The sequence below is a fragment of the Rhipicephalus microplus genome, chromosome 8 (genome assembly GCF_043290135.1).
Source record: "Rhipicephalus microplus isolate Deutch F79 chromosome 8, USDA_Rmic, whole genome shotgun sequence".
NCBI lineage: Eukaryota > Metazoa > Arthropoda > Arachnida > Ixodida > Ixodidae > Rhipicephalus > Rhipicephalus microplus.
This window is the reverse complement of record NC_134707.1, coordinates 48385622-48411772: the sequence shown is the minus strand read 5'-3', so window position 1 is coordinate 48411772 and position 26151 is coordinate 48385622. Positions and strand designations below refer to the sequence as shown.

General features: G+C 42.0%; 1 protein-coding gene across 3 annotated transcripts; it reads right to left on the bottom strand.

The window, feature by feature from the left end:
* Positions 1-665: 665 nt before the first annotated feature.
* On the bottom strand, positions 666-26151 carry LOC119165397 (venom metalloproteinase BumaMPs1). Of its 3 annotated transcripts, XM_075871748.1 has the most exons (16): positions 25856-26151; positions 24452-24637; positions 21862-22034; positions 21528-21638; positions 20721-20810; positions 19324-19447; positions 17791-17844; positions 17578-17690; positions 17324-17395; positions 17098-17237; positions 16976-17025; positions 15700-15808; positions 9732-9884; positions 8336-8486; positions 1500-1652; positions 666-763 (listed from the first exon to the last, which is right to left on the bottom strand). In XM_075871748.1, the coding sequence occupies exons 3-16, from the start codon at positions 21874-21876 to the stop codon at positions 683-685; spliced, it is 1416 nt and encodes a 471-aa protein (XP_075727863.1). In that variant the 5' UTR covers positions 21877-22034; positions 24452-24637; positions 25856-26151; the 3' UTR covers positions 666-682. The 3 variants fall into 3 exon arrangements, with proteins under 3 accessions (XP_075727863.1, XP_075727861.1, XP_075727862.1); XM_075871746.1 differs by lacking the exon at positions 24452-24637; XM_075871747.1 differs by lacking the exons at positions 21528-21638; positions 24452-24637 and having other exon boundaries at positions 25856-26150.

Genomic DNA, 26151 nt, shown 5'->3' with positions numbered 1-26151 from the left:
CCTAGCCGTTAGAACGTATGTATTGCAGTTGCATGAGAACAAACGGAGCATCTGTGAAGTACAAAAATGTTAACAAAATGTCGTTTTCGCGAAAAAACAACAACAAAGTACCAGACCATAACACCGCGACTAAAAAGATTTAATGAATTCATTATCCACAAAAATGCGATATGCGCAGAACAAGGAGAAATGCATGTGTTTAGAGATGCAGTTTTTATTATTGGCGAAGCTCTTTAGGCTCGCACTCTGCCGTCGAAGCCTCCTGCGCCGAGCAAGCATACCGAGAGGTGCGATCCCACAACGACGCACCCATTAGGAGCGGTTTTAGGTGACTCACACTCCTCTGCGTGCGCTGCGCACTCACTCGTTCAGTCGTTCCGGCCACAAAGCGCAGCTGACGCTCTCCTCACCCACTCCCCACCCTAACGCCTTCATGAATGCCAGCATTGAGTACAGGTGGGTAGTAATTTGTGTCCCATTTGTATAGTGCTTCGGTCATCGGTTGTGTACGTACCAAGAACAACTGCTGGGTGTCTGAGCAAAGGAGTCCTTTTGGTTTCATAATGAAGAAGTTTGCAAGGTCATCAGTTAGCTGGGCTGAGGTATATTACAATGGAGATTCACGTACATGCTGGGTTTCTATTGAAAAGACCATGAAAATCACGTCACTGCTGAAGAAAATTTATTGTCTCTTTGCTGCTTTTACTGGTTCGACTGGGTATTTGGAGAGTTTGGCTCTGCAATCACCATTGACGCAGACCATCTGCAAAAGTAGCACGAAATTATTTTAGAATAAAAATGCATATATTTTCAAGTGCGAAACTTCCGATTATATTCAAAACTATCAGCAAAACTTTCAAAGAGAGAGAGAGAGAGAAAGATGCAAGGAAAGGCAGGGAGGTTAACCAGAAGCACATCCGGTTTGCTACCCTGCACTGGGGAAGGGATGAAGGGAAGAAAAGAGGTTGTAGAGAGATAAGAAGGTACACACAGTCACGAGCACACTCGGGGCAGCACCCACAGTCTACAGGCGGTCGCTCAGGTTAAATGTCTTTAAGTAAAGTAGGAGTGCTTTAGTCGCTTTCTGCGCAACTGAGGCAGATGCCCAAGGTCTTAGCGTTTCGCTATATCCAACACGCTCACGGTTAGTCCGGGCAGATGAATTGGTGTAATTTTAGAGACATGAACTGGTCTAACAGTATTGATTGAACTTGTTTCTGAGCAGACAGACAAAAAAATTAAAAAAGTGTGACTGAAGGCAGAGTTAGCACAAACTAGTTTTTGTGATAAAGTTTGAACTTTTCTACAAATGAGTCTAAAACTGTCAATAAATATGTCCTAACATAAAATATTACGCAATTCTGTAGGCGTAAATACAGCGCATTGCTATGAATTTACATTTGTTGGCAGTTATCCTCTAAAGATGACTCTTTTCAGCAACATTTCTGTGCATGCACACATTTCACCAGCAATCGTTGAACGAATGTTGATGCGCTTACGTCTCCCTGGGAAATGTGTCCGCTTGCACGTCCAGATTGTTTTCTTTCAAAGCTCGTCTCGTTGCACGGCGAGTGATCCGGAAGCATCGTCTTTAGAGTTTTGTTTTTTTGGTCGGAACGACAAGAAGCGTAGCACTTGGCTATACCATCGTCCTGTAAATAAGTGATTCCTATATAAGACTATAGTCCCGCATATTTAATCAGTTGTGTACAAGAGGTTCGGCGGTAAGTATAAGAAGGCGAAAACAGGGACACAAATCTTCACAGAGGAGAGCCCATTTTCGTTACCTAGTCCTGTATGTGTCCTCTTATATCTAGCGCTGCACCTTTTGTATTCAAGCAATGACCAAGCTACATCCACATCATGGCCTCTTAATTGTTTTTTAGTGTTCTAGCCCACCGAAACAAGTGACCCCCACGACAAAATGACAAAAATTTTTGGGGTGACGCAGTGAAGCTGTGTTTGTTGTGTATGCGAAGCACTGTCCCGCAAGTTGAAGAACTGCTGGTGTTTGATAGCAAGCAAACAGGTTTTTTTTTTTTTGTTAACGCTCGATGAAGCGACTTATGAAGGAAGAACAGTTGCTATATTTCTCGTAAACATCAGGAGGTACTCAAACTAAGCCAAACAAAAGGAGTGAATTTTTAACTTCCTTGGTTTTTAAGGAAGGCTGGTTTATATTAGACTGCCCTAAAGGTATCTGCTCAAAAATTATTAGTTGCTTGTGTGAATTGGCAGTTGCTTGTGTGAATTGGGCTCACGTCGTCGCCATGACGGATGCAAACGTCGCATACAACACTTTTTTTGGAAAATTTGTAGAAATATACAATACTTATTTTCCAACCCGCGCCTGTTTCCCATCTAAAAAAGCAAAAAAAGGGTGGATTACGTCAAGCTTATTGAAAAAAATTCGGAAGAAAAATCAAATGTACAAAAAACTTGTTGAACAGCGTAATCAAGAACTATTTTCGCAGTTTAAACTATACAGAAATAAACTCAACAAAGAATTACAACAGGCAAGAGATGCGTACTATTACGCTCTGTTTGAATCCTGTCAAGATGACGTGAAAAAAATATGGACACAAATAAATACGGTAGTTTTGCAGTCGAACAATGTCATAGCTCCCGTTGAGATTGTTGTTGATGAAGCTAGCGTCACGGGCAAAGACATGTGTGATGCCTTTAACGATCATTTCGTTAGCCGCAGGACTGAATGTGCTGCACCGCCAAATGAAAATTCCTATTTTTATAACAGTAATTGCATGTTTATGAACCCAGTGACATGCTCAGAAGTTTATTCTGTTTTTATGAATATGAAAAATTCTCAAAGCCGGGATGCAGATGACGTCCAGATAAAGCCGGTGAAATACGTCCTTGATATATTAACCCCAATACTTACAGACATCTTTATCCTCTGCCTTAATTCAGGCGTTTTTCCCACCGAAATGCAAAAGGCAGAAGTGTCCACCCTCTTTAAAAAGGGAGACAGATGTGCGTCAAACTATCGACCCGTGTCAATATTGCCGGTATTTTCTAAAGGGCTTGAAAAAATAATTCAGACTCGGATGTCATCATTTTGTAAAACTCATAAATTAGTTTCTGACGATCAATACGGCTTTGTAACACACAAATCTACGGAATCAGCACTACTTCAACAAAAACAATACATATTATGCTCCTTTGAAGAAAAGAAAGTTGTTCTAGGCGTGTTCATAGATTTTTCTCAGGCATTCGGTTGCATTAATCACAACATACTTTTATCGAAACTTGATAGGTATGGCTTCCGCGGTTGTGTTCACTCTTTACTCGCCTCTTACTTAGCCAGTCGCACACAGTATGTTTGTATTGATACCCACAAATCATCTGTTAAGCGTATAATAGCTGGAGTTCCACAGGAAAGAATACTAGGACCTTTGTTGTTTAATTTATATATTAATGATATTTTAAGCTTATGTCAACAAGCTAGGTGCATTTTGTATGCCGATGATATGACCATACTTTTTTCGTTGGACTCGTTTGACCAGATCGGAAGGGGAACTAACGCTGTTTTGCAGTCTATTCAATGCTGGTCAATTACTAATCGATTAAAACTAAACGCAAACAAGTCTAAAGCTATATTGTTTCGACCCCGAAATAAACAAATCATTGTTCCGCAGTATGTTAAATTTGGTTCTGACTCAATAGAAATCGTGGAATGCCTGAAGGTATTAGGAGTGCACTTCAGTAGTCACCTTACTTGGGATCACCACGTTAATTCTGTAATGATAAAATTGTCTCGCATTGCAGGAATTCTTAGCAAACACCGCCACTTAATTCCACTTAAAGTTAAGTTACTGCTTTATAAATCTTTGTTTGAGTCTTATCTAAATTACGCTCACCTAGTTTGGGGAACTACTACGCTTGCTAATAAAAATAGACTCAATTTACTGCAAAAAAAAATCCTTGCGTTCCATTTGGAATTTGAGCTTCTCGGCCCACACTGGTCATTTATTTCAGAAATACTGCATTACCGAAATTTTCAATCTTTATAATGTAAGATTAGCTCTTAGCTTCAAGAAAGAACTAGCGAAAAATTGCAAAAATTTATCTGAGCTGGCCTGTCTTTGCCCGAATGCGCCTGTATACACTTGCAGAAACACTGAACGATGGCACGTGCCCACCTTTCGTACATAATACGGTCTGCAAACATTATCTAATACTTTGCCGCGCTTACTGAATAAACTGGAAGCAAGAAACATAGATATGACGCGTACTTCCAAAAAGGAAGTGCGTAGATTGATAGCGTCATCCTGGTAAGGTTTCTCTTTTTTTTCTGTTTTTTTTTTACGTCGCCCATTTTGTTATCGCCAAGTGTCTATCGATTCTGCCTTGCCGACCTTCGTTACAGACCTTCTTTTTACTCCTTCTCTTTGCTACTCAACTTTTTCGCGCCTTCAACAACAAACATTACTTTTTTTTTCCTGTGTGTACAGTTTTAATGCATTATGCATCCAATTTTTCGGGCCTTCAATTACTAGCCGTTGGTTTTCCTATGTGTAACATTTTAGTGCATATGCATCTCAGTGTGGGTGATACCCTGATTGGTGTAACCATTTTTTTTTTTTTGAAGCGCTTATTCCTGTTCTCTTGTGTGCAGTAGCTCATATGTATACTTTTTATTATCAGTCTTTCTTTTACCGGTGCATCTTTTTTTTTTTGTAAATTGACACTATTTGCACTTTTGTATGTTTCAGTATTGCCTCGTCGTTTCTCTTTTTCTTGTTTGTAGCGTTCCCATGTTTTTCAAATACAATATCGTTTCTTTGTTTAGTTGTTAGCGTGCATATATTTTTACTTGCATATTTTTGTTATCGCAATAGAATTGCGATACTTTGGTGTGTTGTGTCTATTACTGTAAATTTCTACAGCATGCATATCTGCCGTCTGCTGCTGACGTTTGAATTGGGCTGGCGGGCCTGTCAAGCTGCTTGTATGCAGCTTTTGTCGTCAGTCTTTCAATGTATTCACGATAAATAAATAAAGAATACCTCACCTAAAAAAAATATAATTTTTGACGGAAAAATGTAGCACGAGCATCGACGCTCAGAGTTGCATTTTACGTGTGTTCAACCAATCAGAATTATTTGCGGTCTTTTAAAAAGTCCCCTAAGCTTTAAAAATATGCACAAACTTGCTTAACGTGAAAACGAAGATTTATAGCAGCTTTACTGATCTAACGCCTTAAAGAAATATCAAATATGGAAGTGTTAACAGTGAAGCCTGGATGAAAAAAAACTTTAGTGGGTCCCATTTGTGCTATAAGAACCACCATATTCATGAACAGGAACGCGCAATCTTCACTCTTTTTACATTCAAGCTGTTTAAGTTGTCGGTTAGTTGTGATCTCCTATGCGAAGCTCCTAGCGTGGTAATGCTGCAGAGGAATCGGGCAAGCCTCACTAACTAGTATACGCAAGTTAGAATCACTAAACAAAACCTTCTATCTGCGAAGGGCAGGGCCTAAAACACGTGAAAGAGTGAGAAGAAGAAAGATATAGAAGTAAAAAGAAAGCGAAACGTTAGATACAAGAAGATAGATAAAAAAAAGATGAGACAGAAAAAGCAAGCGATAAGAAAGGAAAAAAATTTGGCAGTGGCTTAACTCGGCTTTTCCAGGATATACGTAGCGTCAGCTAAAGCTCAGCTTAACATTCTCAGCTTTACTCTTTGTCAAGAGTTAGCTTGATTACCAGGCTTACTGTAGATTTGCAAAACCCCACTATATGTATACCCTGACGGATGCCTCTGTACGTGTGCACATAACAATCGGCGCTATCAAGTGGCTCCGGCACATTGTCAGACATACCTACGGCACACGAAGGCTCAGACCTGGGCGTGCGCCGACGTCAGTGTGACGGCCGCGGCTATGACATCGCTCTTCTAGAATGTGCAGACCACGAAGAGGTGCACGTTATGGCGGTGGCTCTAGAGCGCCACGTGTGGTCCATGTGGTGTAAGTTTTTCTTATGAATGCGCAGCACGACTCTCCATAAGCCATGTGAAAGTGCTGTGAATGCAGCTGACGCTACACAAGGGAAAACACGGCGAAGCTTTTATTAACTAGCGCAACTCTTGAAACAGTCATGCTTATAGATTACGAATTATAACACATTAAATAACTTTAAAAAGAGCCTATTATCACGGTAGAATTCAGGTAAAATCTAGACGCAACGAAAAAAACAAGTTAGCTATACTCGGCGACAGCTTTTCTTGACATTGGAGCGAAGGCTACGGAGGCGGGGCCTCGGCACATTTGTGTTACTACGCAAGTAGTCCGGCAGCTTGCAGCCGATTTCGGTTCCAGTTTCGGTTTTCGCTTCCTCGCTCACAATTGTTGTAGATCATTGTTAAGATGTTGCGCAAGACGCGAACAGTGAAGCTTATTTCAGAGCTTGCGCGGCCACCAGTGATAAGGCTGGAAAGTTCGATGCGTGATGTATAAAAGACGGCGCGTCCCAACGATGAGCAGCTTTTCCACGGCCGATGCTGTGCTCGCCGCTGCAAGGGCAAGCAGCAGACGCAGCCGGTGTGCGGAAAACGTGGTGCCGTCCAAGAAATAAAAAAGAAAAAAAACTAGGGCGCACGATAACTTCTTTTCCATGAACAGCGTCCCATACTTGTTCTATCCTTATAATGAAGAAAGTTTTATTTATTCGGGTCAAGTAGCTATTAGAATCAGAAAATAAAACATGTACTATTTCCTGGCGCGCGCGCATGCAGGCGGCTCGGCTCTATAGCTTCCACAGTGCTGTCAAGAAAAGCTGTCGCCGAAAATAAGAATAAAGCTACTACCTAGAAACAACCTGGCATCGCCGAGCTAAAAGCCTAGCAACTAGCTAGATATAACCTAGCATCAGCTACTGAAGGCCTCAGAACAGTTTAGAAGGAACATAAAAGCTTCCTAGCACTTTCTACATGAAACACAAACAACCTAACAGCAACCTAGAAACAACCTTGTATCGCCCAGCGAGCACCTAGCAAAAATAAAGAAGCAACTTCCAAATTACCTGACATCCCCAATCTAAAGCAAAACAACAACGTCGTGGCAACCCAGAAACAATCTAGAAACTCCTGTCGAAGTAATAGCAACAACCGTGACGTAACCATGAAAGCAATAGCATCACTTGTAGAAATCCTTATAATAACACATAAAAAGCCTAATTAGACATCGGAATTCTCCAGCCTCGCGGTTTCAAGCTTTGCGTGACTTAGTGCAAGCTTTGGCACTATTGCCATCTCAATGCTTCAGCGTGCGCTTTAGAGTTTTGGCTGCATGGCAATATGTAGTCATACGAAAGCCCGTTTTTTTCTATCCCAAGGCATGGAGCACTTTCGTGAAAGAATGTAACGTAACGCTCGTCTACGTTGTCACTGAGGCACGCGCAATTCCTGAAGAGGCTTGCTTGTCCTTATGTTTACACATGGTTTGCGAGTGCAATGCTGGAAAACAACGTGAGCATCCTCACGCTGTTTCCACGCACTTTCAACTAACTTCGATTTCTTACAGCTCCATGTAAATGTGACAAAAAGACCATGTTTGCAAAAAAAAAGAAAATATAATTTTTTATACAGTGTACTGAAACGGAAATAACGAAACTCTTATATCGTCCAAGACGGACTTGTCAATGAAAAAAAAAAAAGCTGAGTAAAGTACTTGCAGCTAGGAAAGCACGTTGTAAAATATAGAAAGCAATGAATATTAAGCAAGCGCACATGCCCAGTTCAATGCACGTGTAAAAGTAAATTTACGGGAGAGATACTCGGCTTTTTGTGTTGATCAAAAGAACAGAATTGCTTTATTGTTTTGCCTGAGAAGTAGTTTGAAAAGTAGAACCTGTATAACCACTACGATAACAGTGAATTGCGAACAGCATTGTGAAACTGGCGTTAAAAAATGACTGCCTCTATGAGACGAAGACGAGAAACAAAAGGTACTGAGTGTGAACAAACTAGCCAAACTTTTTTATACGGGTGGCGTTGTCAAAGAAAAACGGGGCACCACACAAAACATGATTAACTGAGAGGTTGATTTATTGGTGCCTAATTGTGTTCGGAAGGCACACACAAAATTATAAGACTTCTAACGACACCCTGATTTTTGAAGTTTGTTGAAATCAACTAGGAACTAAATAAAGGAAATTGCGTTCGTCTTTGCGTCATCTTATTACAGAACAAACAACTGCTTGATTATGCCCCTCCATTTTCTCTGGAGGAAAATAAACACATAAATGTTTACTATGTACGCAATGTAGATTTACATTCAGCAGTATAATAATAATATGTATTAAAAACTCACCGTTACAAATCGAATGTCTGGAACATTGGGAAAGGCAAGCTGGCATACTTGGTCCCTTGTTAATACTTCCCCGGGAAGAAGGGCGGTGTCGAAATTTTTATTTATTCGTCGAGTTGCATTTTTGGTTTCTAGACAGTCTCCAAATGGTGACCTAAATAGAAACCAATGTGAATATCGCCTTTTCACTGCATGTCAACAAATAACGCTCACTGAAAAGAAACTAAAAAGCGAAGCATATTTGTGATATTCCTTGCGCACGACACGCTGAGATACATAAAAGAAAAATTGTGGTGAAGAGCCATTCAGGCAAGTGTGTTTAAGCTTCACAAGCGTGAACTTTGGGGAGATGTGAAGCACGCTATGTTCACGGGCCTGAAAAGAGGACCCAGTGAGCTCCGCTTAGACATACAGACCCGCAGTCCGTTTAGTTAACGCACGTGCTGCGTATATATGTTGTACATATATGCACGTGAAAAATCTCTAACCGGCACTAGTCTGCTTGTCGAGATCAAGTGCCTATATATACGGGCTGCCGGGTGAGTGCTTGTGCCGCGCGAGCAATCGATTTTCTACTTGGCGGAGCACTCCTGGGCCGTGGCTTGTCAAGTGTGTGTTGCTCGGCACATCACAAGCAAAGTACCGAGCTTAAGCACTGACCACAACAATCAGGAATATGCACACTAGCTGTAAAGCACACGATGTCGATGACGCTGCAATCACGGCAGACCACATGCAGGGTATCCATTATGCACCATGACGTAGACGGTGACACTGACGACGATGAAGAATAAGCGCGTTCAATACCACACATTCTTTCTGCCATAGATCGAAACGGTCGTGAAAGCTTTCTCGCCAGCAAAAGTACAACCGGAAATGCCGACAACAAGCAGCTACACTGGAAGCGAGAGCACGGCATGCGGTGAGAGAGAGTCTACGCAGTCAGCAAGCTACACAGGAGTCAACCTGAGTCGTTCACTGTCTTTTACCACGCATCGAGCATTGATGTGGTGGCACCCTATTGGCACTCTGATAGCAGCCCCATCACGGCACCAGCAGGAGCAGGCAGCAACAGCAATCGGCAGATGAGAAGCATGATAACACGCCGAGACCCTGTGGTGCTTCACCCCTGAAGCGATGGTTGATAGGAATGGGTATTTGTATAAAACGTAAGTGATAGCGCGTTCCTAGAAGCAGAAATTATTCTGGAGCTCTACAATTTCATTTAATTGAGAAATACGTTTGTTACAACTCAGCTCCAACAAACGATCAAGGCTGAATCCACTCCTTATTGCTTAACTTCACAGGTGTACGACGAATACTAACACTATCGCATATACTTCCAGTTTTCTGAAGATACCCGGAAAAGTCTTCCTAATATTTTTCACTTCACACTCACCGTGCAAGCTCTGATATGGCACGGTTGCAACAATCAGAGAATTTCATGCTCCTGCTGCTGTTTGACCAGTAGGTCATGATGTAGCCATCGCTGTTTGGACAATCCTTCGATGAGAAGAACCTGTATTGTTCTCCATCATGCGGACAGCCGAGCCTAGTGGTGAAATGAAGTGCACAATGACATGCCATTTAATTGAATTACGGTGAATTAGTGCCAACTTACCCAAATTTCTGTACTTCTTAAACTACATTTTTTATATCGTCTTTCAAAAAGCTGTTTCTTTAGTCACGTAAGCAAAATTAGCGTAGTAGATATGAGGTGAAGGAAGTTGATAACAAACATGACTTTCTGGCATGCTATGATAAATGTTAACATATGCAGAACTGTTCGAAGGCAGACTTTTGACAGGAAACCGAAAATACAAGCTTGATTCATTATCAAAATCAGTGATAAAAACGTAAAATAGTGGGCATGAAATTTGCTTTGACGTAGATACCTCGTTATTACGGTTAAACTACCGATTAATGTAGAAATTATTAACATATTAAGGAAAAATGCAGCAGATGTCACGCTTTGGGGAAGTAGACGTCACAGGAACCAGGCCGCAACTGGAAGCCGACATGCCGAATTTTCACTTTGAGGTGAGCATTACAATGCAGACGAGGGCTACGGTGATTTGATGCATTTTAATGGGCACAAGGTACACAGGTCAGCGACCTCACTCATGAGTCAATTAAATTGGGCTGGTTGAGACTCTGATCGAGCTGCGAGTCTGAGTGAGTCCGGATGAGTAATAATAACGTGCGTTTCAGTTTGAATGAGTCTGGTTGCAGAAAATTTTCCTGTGTGTGAGTTCGGCTAAGGAAAAGTTTGGCGTGCCTGACTAAGTGCCACAACCTTTTCCGTCCTACGGTGAGCCCTACATTTCATCAGTGAGTGAGTGAGGGTCACTCTCTTCACCAGCCTGTGAGCACACCCCGCCAAGCTATACACCGCAGTACGCTCTGCACTCGTCGGTATGATCACCTTCCCTTTATGTGCCTGTGTGAGCCAGGCCTTGTGGTTTGGGTTGTGTATGCAAAATATGCGACCAATTTCCGACAGCAGGCTGTCTCAGTCCATGCGAAATGGCACGGTCTCTTGTAAAATGTGATGACTCACGCGGAAAAACTAATGCCCCCATAATAACCTCTTGCATTGCGTGGTTGACTCGCCCGCCCGTGGTACTTCAAAATTAAACGTGCTTGACGCTGTCATAATGGTGCCATATTTGTCTTTAGCATGACGCTATCGAAAGTGATAAGTAGAATTAAAGCACACGAGAAATAGTTGCTTGGTTTTAGTACGGAGTTACATATGCTTCAGTTATGTAGTGTGGAGTCTGAAGCAATGTTTTTTTTGTCATTTGTTTGAAGTATAGGTAGAAAATGTAATGCGATCCACTAAGAGGCGCTGACTGCAAACTACCACACTTGTTCGAACTGTTGGGCTGACTGCCCGGATGGCTCATGCAGTACGATGTACAGTCGATTTCCTCTAATATCAGCGTGGTCGCGTTGAGCTTCCGGCTGTGTCATTCAAAGTGGCAGGATAATTTCGTCGGTATTTGACTCATGGATACTTGAAGGCCGTGTTGCAAATAAAAAAGAGCGAAGGGGCGCGGGCATGAATAACAGCCGTGGGTGCTGGCTGTTCAGTTTTTCTAATGCCTTTCACGTAGCCAAATGTCAGGGTCTGGGTCTCTCCTATGCGAATTGGTAAATGCCGCTCACAAATGTAGAGGGTAGTATTTGTTGTTTGTTACGATATACATACTAAAGGGCACAAATGACAAGCATGACTTTCGTATTTATTTGATATATATATATATATATATATATAAGGGAAGCAGTGTATACATAAGGGCTCGTTTTTTCGTGTTTTAACACAATATTAATGAGATATAACAGACAGTAATGACAAGGAATGTACAGGTAAGTGATTAGAACCAATGGAATGTAAATAAGAATAAAGAAAAGTAAATGAAAAATAACCAGCCATGAGCAGGAACCGAACCTACGCCCTTCGAATAACGCGTTCGATGCTCTAACCACTGAGCTACCACAGCGGCCTTCCCTCCATCAAATATTTTGGGTTTATATGTGAATATAGAAGTAGGAGTGACAGTCAGCGCCATCTATAAGCCAAGCGGCGAGTGTGAAAACTCTTATGCTCATGTTTTGGCGTCACTTAGCACGTGAACTTATTATGAGCGGGCAGCTAATCAATTGTCCCTCTTATACAACCTGCGGCGATGGCGTAGTGGTTAGAGCATCCGCCTCGCATGCAAGAGGTCCGTGGTTCAAATCCCGGTACCGCGCAGTTCCCAACCGGATTAAAAAAAAAATCCGCGTGTTGATGGAACTGCATTAAAAGGCCTGGGGTGCGGCCTCACCGGCAAACACCGCCGAGAACGCACTCCCTCACCAGAGAAGGATTGGCCACCCTGGTGCAGTATCTGGCCACTACCTCCCACATGCTTACGTCAAATAACTCACGGCCCTCAGTCCGGAGCAGCTGCGAAGCAACTGACCACGGCGGCGGTCAGATCTGCAACGCAGCAGAGGGTGCTAAGAATCTCTGGATCCGGACAGGCCGCCATTGGAACCTGAACTTGGCAACGTTTAATGCTAGAACCTTATCTAGTGAGGGAAGTCTAGCTGTATTATTCGAGGAGCTAGAGGGTGTTAAATGGGATATAATAGGGCTCAGTGAGGTTAGGAGGACAGATGAGGCCTATACGGTGCTACAGAATGGGCACGTCTTTTGCTACAGGGGCTTGGCAGGCAGAAGAGAACTGGGAGTGGGGTTCCTAATTCACAGAAACATAGCTGGCAACATAGAGGAATACTATAGCAATAATGAAAGGGTGGTAGGTATTGTAATTAAACTGAATAAAAGATACAAGATGAAGGTAGTACAAGCTTACGCGCCTACATCCAGCCATGATGACGCTTCAGTTGAAAGCTTCTATGAAGACGTGGAATCAGCAATGAGTAAGGTAAAAACACAGTCTACTATAGTGATGGGCGACTTTAATGCAAAGGTAGGGGAGAAGCAGGCTGGAGACCAGGCAGTAGGAGATTATGGCATCGGTACTAGAAACGCCAGAGGAGAGCTACTAGTAGAATTCGCAGAACGCAATAATTTACGGATTTTGAATACCTTCTACCGAAAACGAGAAAACCGCAAGTGGACATGGAGGAGCCCTAATGGCGAAAATAAGAACGAAATAGACTTTATAATGAGTGCACACCCTGTAATCGTGCAGGATGTGGAAGTGATTGGCAAGGTACGATGCAGTGACCATATAATGGTACGGTCTCGAATTCGCCTAGACTTGAAGAAGGAACGACAGAAACTGATACGCAAGAAGCCAATCAATCAGCTAGCACTGAGAGGGAAAGTGCAGGAATTCATAGTGTCGCTGCAGAACAGGTACTCGGCTCTTAGTGAGGAAACCAACCTTAGCGTAGATACAATGAATGATAATCTGACGAGTATCATTACGGAGTGTGCAGTGGAAGTTGGAGGCAGGGTAGTTAGACAGGACACTGGCAAGCTTTCCCAGGAAACGAAGAACCTAATTAAGAAGCGTCAAATCATGAAAGTGTCAAGTACAACAGACAAAATAGAACTGGCAGAGCTTTCGAAGTTGATTAATAGACGCAAGGTATGCGATGTAAGAAGGTATAACATGGAGAGAATTGAACACGCTCTGAAAAACGGAGGAAGTGTCAAAGCATTGAAGAGGAAACTTGGGATAGGCAAAAGTCGGATGTATGCACTAAGGGACAAAGAAGGCAAAATAACTACCAATATGGATAGGATAGTTAAAATAGCAGAGGAGTTTTACAGAGATCTGTACAGTAGCCGTGACAACCACGACCTTAATACTATAAGAACTAGCAGTAACCCAGATTACACCCCACCAGTAATGATAGAAGAAGTCAGGAAAGCTTTGGAGAGCATGCAAAGGGGCAAAGCTGCTGGTGAGGATCAGGTAACATCAGATCTGCTCAAAGATGGAGGACAGATTGTGTTAGAAAAACTAGCCACCCTGTTTACGAGGTGTCTCCTGACGGGAAGAGTACCAGAGTCTTGGAAGAACGCTAACATCATCTTAATACATAAGAAAGGAGATGACAAGGACTTGAAGAATTACAGGCCGATCAGCTTGCTCTCTGTAGTATACAAGCTATTTACAAAGGTAATTGCTAACAGATTAAAGAAAACATTAGAATTCAATCAACCAAAGGAACAAGCAGGATTTCGAACAGGCTACTCAACAATTGACCACATTCATACTATCAATCAGGTAATAGAGAAATGCTCAGAGTATAACCAACCCTTATACATTGCCTTCGTAGATTACGAGAAGGCGTTTGATTCAGTAGAAATATCAGCCGTCATGCAAACACTGCGGAATCAGGGCGTAGATGAAGTATATATAAACATTCTGGAAGAAATCTACGGGGGATCAACTGCTACCATAGTGCTTCATAAAGAAAGCAACAGAATACCAATCAAGAAGGGTGTAAGGCAGGGGGACTCAATTTCCCCAATGCTATTTACCTCGTGCTTACAGGAGGTTTTCAGAAGCCTAGAATGGGAACAGTTAGGGATAAGAGTCAATGGAGAATACCTTAGTAACCTGCGCTTCGCCGATGACATTGCATTGCTGAGTAACTCGGGGGACGAATTGCAACTCATGATTACGGAGTTAGACAAGGAGAGCAGAAAGGTGGGTCTTAAAATTAATCTGCAGAAAACGAAAGTAATGTACAACAACCTCGGCAAGGAGCAGCGCTTCGAGATAGGTAATAGTGCACTTGAAGTTGTAAAAGACTATGTCTACTTAGGGCAGGTAATAACCGCAGAGCCGAACCACGAGATTGAAGTAACTGGAAGAATAAGAATGGGGTGGAGCACATTTGGCAAGCACTCTCAAATTATGACAGGTAGTTTGCCATTATCCCTCAAGAGGAAGGTATATAACAGCTGTATCTTGCCGATACTTAGCTACGGAGCAGAAACTTGGAGACTTACAAAGAGGGTTCAGCTTAAATTGAGGACGACGCAGCGAGCAATAGAAAGAAAAATGGTAGGTGTAACCTTAAGAGACAAGAAGAGAGCAGAGTGGATTAGGGAACAAAAGGGGGGTTAAGGATATCATAGCTGAAATCAAGAAGAAGAAATGGACATGGGCAGGGCATGTAGCGCGTAGACAGGATAACCGCTGGTCATTAAGGGTAACTGACTGGATTCCCAGAGAAGGGAAGCGGGTTAGGGGGAGACAGAAGGTTAGGTGGGCAGATGAGATTAAGAAGTTTGCGGGTATAAATTGGAAGCAGCAAGCACAGGACCGGGTTAACTGGCGGAACATGGGAGAGGCCTTTGTCCTGCAGTGGACGCAGTCAGGCTGATGATGATGATGATGATGATGATTATACAACCTAAACACACCAAGTCTGCCAGTACGAGACCCTCCCTCGTTCATTGAAATAAGGGAAAGAAGTGTATACCTAAGGGCTCGTTTTTCCGTGTTTTAACACAATATTAAAGAGATATAACAGACAGTAATGCCAAGGAATGTACAGGGGAAGTTATTAGAACCAATGGAATGTAAATAAGAATAAATAAAAGTGGATGAAGAAATAACCAGCCGTGAGCAGGAATCGAACCTACGACCTTCGAATAACGCGTTCGATGCTCTAACCACTGAGCTACCTCAGCGGCCTTCCCTTCTAATATATATATATATATATATATATATATATATATATATATATATATATATATATATATATATATATATATATATATTATAGGTAAATTCCTAGAAATTATATTTCCTAACTTGATGACCTATACGACCTTATCATCACTGACTTAACGAAGATAAACAGGAAGAAAAAGCAGATCTTACAGATGTCCAAGTTCGTGAGCGGTTACTCGTACGCCGCTATAGGTGTGTGCTTTGTCTTCACCCATGGCGAGCTTATCTATGGTGCATACACCACCAATGAACGCCAGACCTAAAAGAGAAACGATTGGAAGAAAAACGAAAGAGATAAACCATGAAAGACAGGTGTCCAAGAAGGATGCATTACGGCACAACGAAATTGCAATAAGCGGTAAAAATATTGAAAGGCCTTCCTATAGGCATTATGCACTGAATCTCGGCGTTTATGTGCGCTGCTGTGTTTGATAGCCAGCGCCACTTTTGTAATTTCTCTTGTGCCATAGTGTAATCCACGTAATGCTGCTGTGCAAATTTAATTTATTATGCCCCAACGTAATTCTGCTGCTGAAGAAAATTGACGTGAAATAATTCCAAGAACACATAGTGCAAATGTGCAAGTTTGATCTGCGTAGGTGTGACCTCACTTTACATGTGTCCATCAGGGAAGTAAAAGCATTAGACCATCTGTGGCAAAGTGACAGAAATGGCTCACACATGCTTTGGAGTGACCTTTAAAATATAAGCAACCGAAAAAAAATGTTCTGAACTGACTCGGTTATGCAACTTATGGTTTCGGCTTGACATGGTGATAGTCAAGATATTTTGGGGTCTAATGCGCTCTTGTAGTATTTCAATTCGTTGTGGGAATGACCACATTGGCTATTCAGCAGGGTGCGTAAACGCTAGTACGCGAGGGCTTTTCCATTAATTTCCCGCAGGTACGGGCAGCATCCTAGCGATACAATGTATATATAGGAACCACTGGCAGTCCCCTAATCTGCAATATTTATGTACTGCGAAAGTTAAGGCGGAACTAACCACTTTTAGTAGCAGTTCACACTGGCCGATTTCAGCCCGACTGCGTTATTGACAAGAAATGCGGTTGTTCGATGATTATTGCCCCGTACACATTGACAGGTTTTTTTTAGCGATACTTGCCTAGCTACATGCGTTACTTGCTGTGGTGTCGCATGCGCCACATAGGGTCTGTCTGGATACATTTTCTTTCTATAAACAAAGGCTTTACTCCAGCCGCTTACTTCAAATTTTCTTCATTTCTTTTCTCAAGGTACTTTCCCGGTCAGCCTTTCCGTTGTTAGCACACGGTAACCAAGTACCACGTTTGCATCTTGACAGACATTCCATCTTTACGAATCGAACTGCTAAATTGCCCGAAGTTGTCACTGAGAATTAATGGAGTGACATGTGCTCGCTTAAAAAGGAAAACAAGAGTTCTTACCTTGGACATCAGTTTCGAAGCCAGTAACGTAATAATAGCCCAAGTCGAGGCTGAAAAAAAGCTCGTAAGCATTGCATCAATTTGCACCTGCAACAGTATAAAGCAAAAATAAGAATGCTCACCCAGTTACATAGTACAAGCCATCGAAGGTATAGTACAGTTGATAATTATGTATCACGTATCTCTGTAGGCTAAAGAGTGTCTCCCGATCTCTCAAGTAGTTGCTTCCATTTCGTACGAAGAACTTATCTTCCACTTGGTGCTAGAAATGAAGGAGCCATTCGAAAATAGTTTGGCGGAACAGAAAAACAAAACAGATGTTTCGTGCCATCTACCTCAAATACTCACGTTAAAAACTTCCACCGCTCGAAGGATAATTTCTACTTCTGGGTCTGATATTGTAAGATACTTCAAGTTTACCTGCACTCCAAAGGGCAAAAAAAATTGTAAATAATTGCTCTAGATACAGAAAAAAAAACGCGGAAGGTTTATGCTATAACTGCAATATTCTGGCCACCACCATTAAATGCACGAAGAGGAGTACATACGATGCCGAAACGAAAATTCCAATAGTTCAAATACGTCTCGCAAGCTTTACTCACGGCATTCATGGTTACCAAAAGGTACGTCAACATTGAATTCTTGTCCTCAAACTGCCTTCGAAAATAACTGTCAACAAGTACCATAATTTCCATGGAAACTTTTTTTGGACGACCTGTAAAACCAGAAATAAACAGAAAGCAAAAAAAAAGCAAAATGAAAGTTCTCACAAATGTAGATTTCTTTTGCACAGTTGAAAAGGAGAAGTGACGTACGTTTTTGCTCAGGATAAAAGCTGGAATAGACTGAGGAGAATAGCATCTTTTGTCCTGAAACAAATGACAGAGCCTATGTAATTATCAAGGATGCGAATGCATTCTTGTCTAATTCATGCCAGCGTAAAATTGTGCTGCAAATGTTAATTTGGTACGCTTTGTGCGGGTCCAGATATATGGTTAAATATAGATTTCGTTCGCAATCTAGCAGGTTGCCCTGTGTTTATTCATATGAATTACTTGCTGTATGATAACCACATTGTCGTGTACGACACCTGTTCAGCTACGCCAGGCTGAGCGTGAAAAATTAGCCACTGGAATGCCATCATTGGCATGAAGTGTTCCACAGTTGCAAAAATAAATTTGGTGTTGTTGTCATTGTTTGTGAGCGAAAATTCGTTATCTTATCCATGATCAAAAAGACTAGAAAAGTGCAAATATACTAAACCGAAGAAATTTTGAGTTTGTGCGAGAATCGAACCTTGGCTGCCTGTGTGGAAAGCAGGGGTTCTACCACAAAGTAGCCCTGTTACCTGATATTTCTTTGAAAAACAATTTTTTTATGAATGCCATCTATTCGAAGAAGTCTACTTATCGCAAGTAATATTGAGGTCACCTCCTTTGATAGAGACAGTTACGATGCCATACTCGTCTCTTCATTTTCCAATTCAAATCAACTTTTCATGTAATAGTGCTTGGTAGAAGCGCAGAATATCGCCAGGCATAAAAAAATTTGAATCGTGCAACGAGTGGGTGCTTTAAACACCCAACCTTTACAAAGTGCTCACACATATGTAATTGTCGTCAGCTGCAAAAGCTTCAACAAAATGAGCACTTGCGTAGGTTCACGTGTTACCGTATTGACGCCTAGGAAGCCCTTCGGAAATTTCACAAAAATAGTACCTTTGTTGCGCAGTGGGTACTCAGCAAATGTACATGACATAAGCAGGCTAGAATAGTTTGAAATGGTGAATGTTACGCCCACATTTGTTTGCTTTCTTACGACTCGGTTTCGGCATGCAGCGAAAACTGAAGCCAGGGTAACAACTGAGAAGGCGATGTGCGCAGGGCATAGTTAAGCTGTCGCATTCTACTGTCGAAGGTGAAGTTAAACTGTCCTACATGTTCTATCTGCGATGAAGAAGCTCGCCCTAAGGAAAACTTAATACTGTTGCTTTCCAATTTGTAACGCCTTCTGTTTATGCTTCTTTCTTTCGTTTTTTTTTTCAATGGCGTAACTAATATCTCACTCAAGACAAGTTTTATTGATATGTAAGGTTTGACGTCTCAGAACCACCATATGGTTATCAGAAACGTCGTAGAGGAGGGCTCCGGAAATTTTGGACACCTTGGGTTCTTTAACATGCAACCAAATCTGAGCCCACGGGCCTACATAATTTGCGTCTCCATCGAAATTTCAGCCGCCGCCGCCGGGATTCAATTCCACGACTTGCTGGTCAGCAGCTAAGTACCTTAGCCCTATAGACAAGTGCGGCGGGGCATTTCAAGACAAGTTTTTTTTTATCCACTTACCTGTTGCTTTGTCATTGGGCTTCTCTCGGGGCAGCTCATAAAAGGCGTGAGGAATGCTGCCATCTGCTGACCTTTCTCTGGTCGTCATCGGCTTTATTCCAAGCATAGAGCTTACGATACCTTCCTGGATATCAAAAGATCACGCAGAACACCAAAGCGGCGGAATCACTTACGTGCCTTTGTAACTAACACACCTCTTTTATATGCTTTTGGAAACTCTCTATCAAGCCTACTGTATATACGCGGATCTTTCTCTTATATGAACTGTGTTTCACTTGATGCTTGCTCTTTTTCTTCTCTAGATGCCTGTAAATATATTTATTATGCTAGTGTTCCTGGTGCTAGTGTGGGTTCCGCTATCTTTCGCTATGAATGCACACCTTTGTCCTCGTGAACAGCAAAATTTTAGATATAAAGGCTAACGGTTGAGAAGGCTGGGGTATCCTAATAGGTGTCTCATAAAATCAAATATTTTAGCCTGAGATCTCATTAGCGTGCTATAACAGAGCTAAAGTGAGTCCTTTTTGTAACGCGACGACACATTAAACTTCTCTGTTTGACAAGAAAACAGCCTCATTGACTTATTAGAGGGAGCGTCACATGTTCAATATTATTATTCACCATATACTAGCTAGATTGCATGAGGCTGTACGCTTTCAGGCTTCCCCCCCAAAGCAGTTCAATTTAAAAAGGCACCACTAGACTGTCAGGTTCCACAACGACTTCTATAAGAGCTACTTCTGCCCTTCACACCGTCCGATTTATTAGAATCACTTTCGAAAGACATACAATATTGCTTGCTGTTCACTTTTGTTTTCGTACGAACGTGACATGATGCTTGGAAAAGTATTCAGTAAGAGCATTCCTAAATTTTGTGGACAGCCCGGAAAGCAGAAATGTTATTCAGTAAAGGTATTGAGTTACTTGCGATGAGTTGATGTTTTGCCACTTACGATGCGCCTAAGAATTTTCACTGTTCCATAAACGTTGTCATTACGAGTAAAAAGAAGGCTACCAATTGCAGAAAATAGCCGAGGAAATTATTTTACGTTAACGGGTACTACAAGAATAAACGTAAAGAAATGCGTGACCATATACCACGAGTACACCTCTTGAAGCGTGATTATAGAGGTTGTACAGCTGCATTCTTAATCAACACTGACGGGGATACGTTGTCTTTGCATGCACGTTGTTACAAAATGTTGGCTGCAATATTTAAGAAAAACATTTAGTTGCGCACAGTGATATATATTCTGGTTCATGAAGTGAAAATATGATACCTTTCTTTCCATGCATTAATACTACATTTTTTTTTTATTGAAACTGAGGCTTTGACGAATAAGCTCATTGGCATTCCTCCTGCTTTTATTCCTCTGTGCGATGCAGTAAACACTCACAACTTTCAAGCCGTCCTCGTGAAGCACAATAACTGAAGCAAAAGCCTCGGCGTCGTGATAAAGATTTTGTTCCAGTATTTCGCCATCGAGCTGAAAAAAAAAACGATAACAATTTAGGTAAACCAGTGCATTGAACGTATTCGTTCTGTACGGAAAGAATGATTTTCCAGACTACGATCTATGCACTGTATTTGTTTACACTGCGCAAAAGAAACGCGAAAGCTGCTTGTAGATTATCAAGCATTAAGGAGAAGTGAGAAGCACAACGGTGCCATATTTACGTCAAGACTTGTCACTTATTTGTCCTGCTCTGAAGATGTGACATACCGTCTTGTGTTTCTCGAATTAGATAATGGTGCTCAGATGGAGTGCTCAAGTGTCTGTTAGCCCACTTTCCAGCAAACGCCAAAAAGTGGTTCGTTAATTTCTATACTCGCGGCACCTTTGCTAAATCTGAGGTATAAAAAGAGCATTTTCCATGAAATTTGCCCTTTTTGTACAACCTAACATTTCACCTAACAAAGTCATATCGAGAAGAAAATTTTTCTTGCTCTTTAGAAGAAACACAATGTTCCTGGTTGTAAATCCCTGTAAAAACGTAGGAAAATTACATCGAAGTTAAAGCAAGAGACTCGATTGTGTTGTACTATTCTTGAGCTAATTTCCCAAAGGTTATCGATAGCCCAAGTATTATAATTTTTGGTGAAGAACGCTCATAGGGATGGGTGCGTTGTTTATTGTGTTGATTGGAACGGGGAGGTGAGGATCGCCTGCATTCATGCTCACAGTAAAGAGCGAGTGACAAACCTTTAAGCTTTTTTTCTCACATCCATTTTCCTGAACATGCCTTGAGAAGACAAATATAATATTTATTATAAAATCTTCAATGAAAAGCCTCGTTGAGGCTGTGAGGAGCATCTAAAAAACAAACAGCCTGTGAACATAGACGACACAACCAAATATGTAATCTCTTTTTCGTGTATCCTCCACTGTTTGTTTCTTTACTTTTAGTTGTAGAATAGGGCAACAACAATATCTTTGAAGTCTGATGCCATTTCAAAACTTTGAAAACTAGTTTGAACCCAGCTGTAAGAGGTAGCACAACCTTCTGAAGTGATGAACATCTCTGTTTTATACTCACGTAGTTGTGTTCCATAATGTCATCCTGGTGAGTTCTTAGCAGAAACTCCTTGCTTACTACCGAGCTCTTCTTCAAATTTAACGTGATGCCTTCAGATATTTTGATGACCTTTTCACCGCCATCGTTTCGGCTTTCGATGAGATACGGATAGACGATGCCTAGATTCTTTGGCACTATACGAAACGCAAAAAAGTGTTGTTTAAGGGTAGGTCCTCGGTGTCCCATCTTTACCTAAACAATAGCATCAAATTTTCATGACAGCTGTCAGAGGTAGGAGTGGTTTATGTCGATTGTCCCAGAGATGCCATTTTATCCTTGTTTGTGTTGTCAGCGCTGTTAGCAACTTTTGCCTATGTTCTAGTATAGTAACTTTGTGTTAAACTTTTGTTCTTCCTCACTTAGCCCTAATCTGTGCCATCTAATCAGCTGTGCATACAGGGTAGCCCAGATATATCCAGCGAGGAGAGATAAGTATGCCAAAGCAAGTGATGATGATATAACCAATGCACGTTGCTTACTATCACCTTAACCAACTCACATTTTTTTAGTTTGGTTGTTAAACTAGGCAAGCTTATTTGCTAAGCCCTTGAATGAACGGTGCTAGCCAATATTCATATTAAAAATTCTAGAACAGTTTGCAAACTGTCTCATAAACGAGTTTCAGGCTTTGTTCGTTGTTAGCATTTCTGGGCCTGGTGACATTGTGTGGTGATTTTCACTTCTGCACGCTGTGTAGTATCTGCAACACCCTCCAGGCGGGTCGTTGATTCCATCCCGTATGTTTTTACTGTGGTATTCATGGCCGCATATTTGATTACCGCCACCGCCACCAGCAGGATACATGACTAGTCTATGCTGAATTCTGACGAAACCTAAATCGACGACACGGTATTTGTGGCCCATACTCGCACTTTTTCACGCAGTAGTGGCCTCCGGCTCCTACAGTGAACCCGCACCATAAGAAAACGGCCGTTACCCTAGACAACGCTCTTTCAAAATGTTGCCGTTATGCACCACCGCTTCGCTCTAACTACCACTTTGTCAACCACTTTTTCATTCTAAAACTAAAGATTGCAGTTTTTTAGGTAAAACAGCATTGTCAATTATGGAACCTTTTCTTCATCAGGCCAATATGACCGTGACTTTTGAAGCGCACCTTGTGCAAACGCTTGTTCATACCGGTTCCACCAACTTTGTTGGCCGTTGTACCTTGTGTCCGCAGATCCGTAAAGTCAAAACATCACATGTAGGACCTGCGTTGCGTGGCGCGTATAACGCGCTCAGTCAGCCCGACGAGCAGTTCACGGCTGATGTTTTCATCGATGGCACACGCCACCACGCGGAGATGGCTATGCCACCAACGTGAGTTCATAATTTTATCCTGAGTCACGACTTCCAACATTTTGCCTCCACTGTAATATTGTGTAAAATCTATGGACCATCTCTCCAAAAGGAACCCTGAATGGAGGCGAGCAGTGGTTTGCACGGTGTTGATTCTTTTGAAACGGGTGTTGACGTTGGTGCTGGAATAACAGTTTGAAGCCAAACTTGCTGTAGCATTCAGTCGAGTGAACGTTTGCTTGAAATGCAAAGACACGGGAGGCACGTTGGGTTTTGTGCAAGTTTAGTCGAAGATAAACGACCTGAACAAGTGTTCCCACTTGACGTGTGGTTGAGCATTGCGGGCGGTGGAGAGGGTGAAGCGTGAGACAAGTGTGTTGTAAGCTGGCGGAGTAGCCGGAAGCTGAAGGTGCTGCGGCAAGCGCGCTGCGCGGGAGGGAGAGCGATGTCAGCACGCATCTGCAAAGCAAGTGTTCTAGAGGAGTGCGATGTCAACACACAGCCGCGGCGTGACCTACTTAGCACCGCTCTAACACCTGCGGTGAGGAGAACGCGTTGCGGTGTGCTTTTACGAACGCACGTGCGTATGGCGTTACAGACGTGAGTCAAAGAGCTGTGGCGCATCTAATGGGATGTCGTTCACATCACGGATACCTAGGATGCCTCTATGTTGGCATCGTCGCCCTCAATCTTCATCTTGGCTTTGCCTGATGAAGATTCACAAACACGTGGTATCACAAACACGTGGTATCTGTAGCAACTAGCCAAGTAGGTGATGGTAATGCACATGTTTCTCTTCTCATCGCTGCATTTCGCAGGGAATTTTCTTAGCCTCTTATATGCTCCGGTTGTCCTCTGCCTGCTCTCTTCTTCCTGTCTATAACGTCTCGGCCAAATTTATGCTATCGCCCAAGAAGGTGACTGTGGCGACAATAGATGGTTCTCTGCTTACCCCAATTGGAGAATTTCGCTCATATTCATCGCCAGCATAAGCTCATGGTTCTAGCTCTTTCTCCTTCCGAACTCTTCTTGGTTTGAATCTGGTATTCGCTAGTCACAAGCGCTACTGGTGGTTTAAGATGAGCCAAGATCTGCTTCGATAGCTGTGCCCCGATAATTGGTACGACTCCTATGGCAGTACACCGAATCAAAACTTATGGTAATGGCTTATACGCCATCGATCATGTTGTATTTCTCAGTCGTAAAGTACACTTACTGAAGAACAATTAGGAATATTTTCATGAAATACCATATAGGGCTGATCCAGTTCCTGGGCTTTTCAGGTCGTCTTTGCGAAGAGAGAGATTGCTCCTTTTGTATCTCTATTTATTACGGAGCAACAAGTCCGATAACACCCAACGACGTGTGATGTATGCCTCAAGCTGATGAAGCTGTGGACAGGCTTGAAAGGGCAAAATATTTTTTCAGCATTGACCTGAAATATGGATATCGGCAAATAATTTTTAACGAGGCTGACAATAAAAAACGCTTTTGCTGCACCAAACGGGCTTTACGAAGTCAACTTAGTGCCATTTTTTTTCGGCAGCGCTGCCGCCCCAGTTGAGCGTACAATTGATACTGTTGTCGAGGTCAAAAACGAAAGTGCTGGCTCTCTTATTCAGACGATATTGCTCTGTTTTATCTTGCGTCACAGAACACCATCAACTATTAGACAGGGCACTTCAAGTCCTTTTTATTGCTGGCCTTCAGATACAAACAATGTGCACAATGTGCAGCAAAGGTATAAAAGTCCTTGGTGACGTCGTTTTGGAAAACTGAGTGAAGTCAGACCCTAACAGGTCTGCATTATCTCTTTAAAAAAAACCATGCTTCATGCACAGCAGTAGCAAAGTTCCCAAAGCTTTTTCAGCTTGGGAAAGCGAAGGCGCTTGTTTTCCAGATTCCCAACACGTTTATTTCAAAAATTAACCTTACCTTTTAGAGAAAAACTAAGCGTTCATCTTTGCAATCACACCTGCGAGTTTCAACATGTCATTGGCAAAATGCACAGACGTCATTCCATGCGTTTAGTAGGGTGAAACAAGTTATATTGTAACCTAGTTATTTTGAAGCGGTTGGGGTGATACATCTGCAAGTGCAACTCTTGCGTAGCAGTCACCATGTCGGCTCACTATACAGTGCCTTCCCGTTAGGTTGTCTGAAAGTGCCCTTTCTCCTTTTCTGCATCGTGCGATGCGTTGACCGTCCCAGTAGACCGCATGACAGGCAAATCGAACCGAATGAACGAGTGCTTCATGTCATTAAACAGTGAATATGCTGGCCGGGGTCAGAAAACAGGTAAAATTATCTAATTTTTGAAATTATCGAGGTATCAATAAGCGAGCTTTCAATGTTTTAATACTCGACACTGGTCATCTACTTTCTAAAACAGGTACTGCATCTTATATGAATTTTTCATGAACCTACGTAGGTAATGAACCAACAAGCACTGAATGCGCATTAGAAAAACATCTCATCACTTCACCTCAAAATTCAGGGGTACAGCTGTTTTCTGTTCTCAGCAGTCCTCTGTTCACACTTCTCATATTTTTTGGATGTTCGCAAATTTAATATAAAAAACAATGCTGAATTCCTGAGCATAGAGACACTCAGTAATCACTTCTGGAGAAAAAAAAGTGTTTGAAGATCTTACTTGCAGTGCACCTGATAAACGTTGCTCCAAATAATCCAACAGCCAAAACTAATGATAGGTTGTCAGGCATCATTGCTGATATAACGATATGAGGCTGCATGGCTTCGAACAAAATGTCAACTATGCATTTGAAGCATTCAGATAGCTTTTCCCTAAATAGGTGCCAAATTTTTCGTTCATATAAGACAGTACTGATGGACAGTTAGAGATTGCTTGTTTATCTGAGTGTAACAGATATATTATTAAGAAAATTACAGCAATTCTTTTACGTCGACATTTGACGACTGGCTAAACAG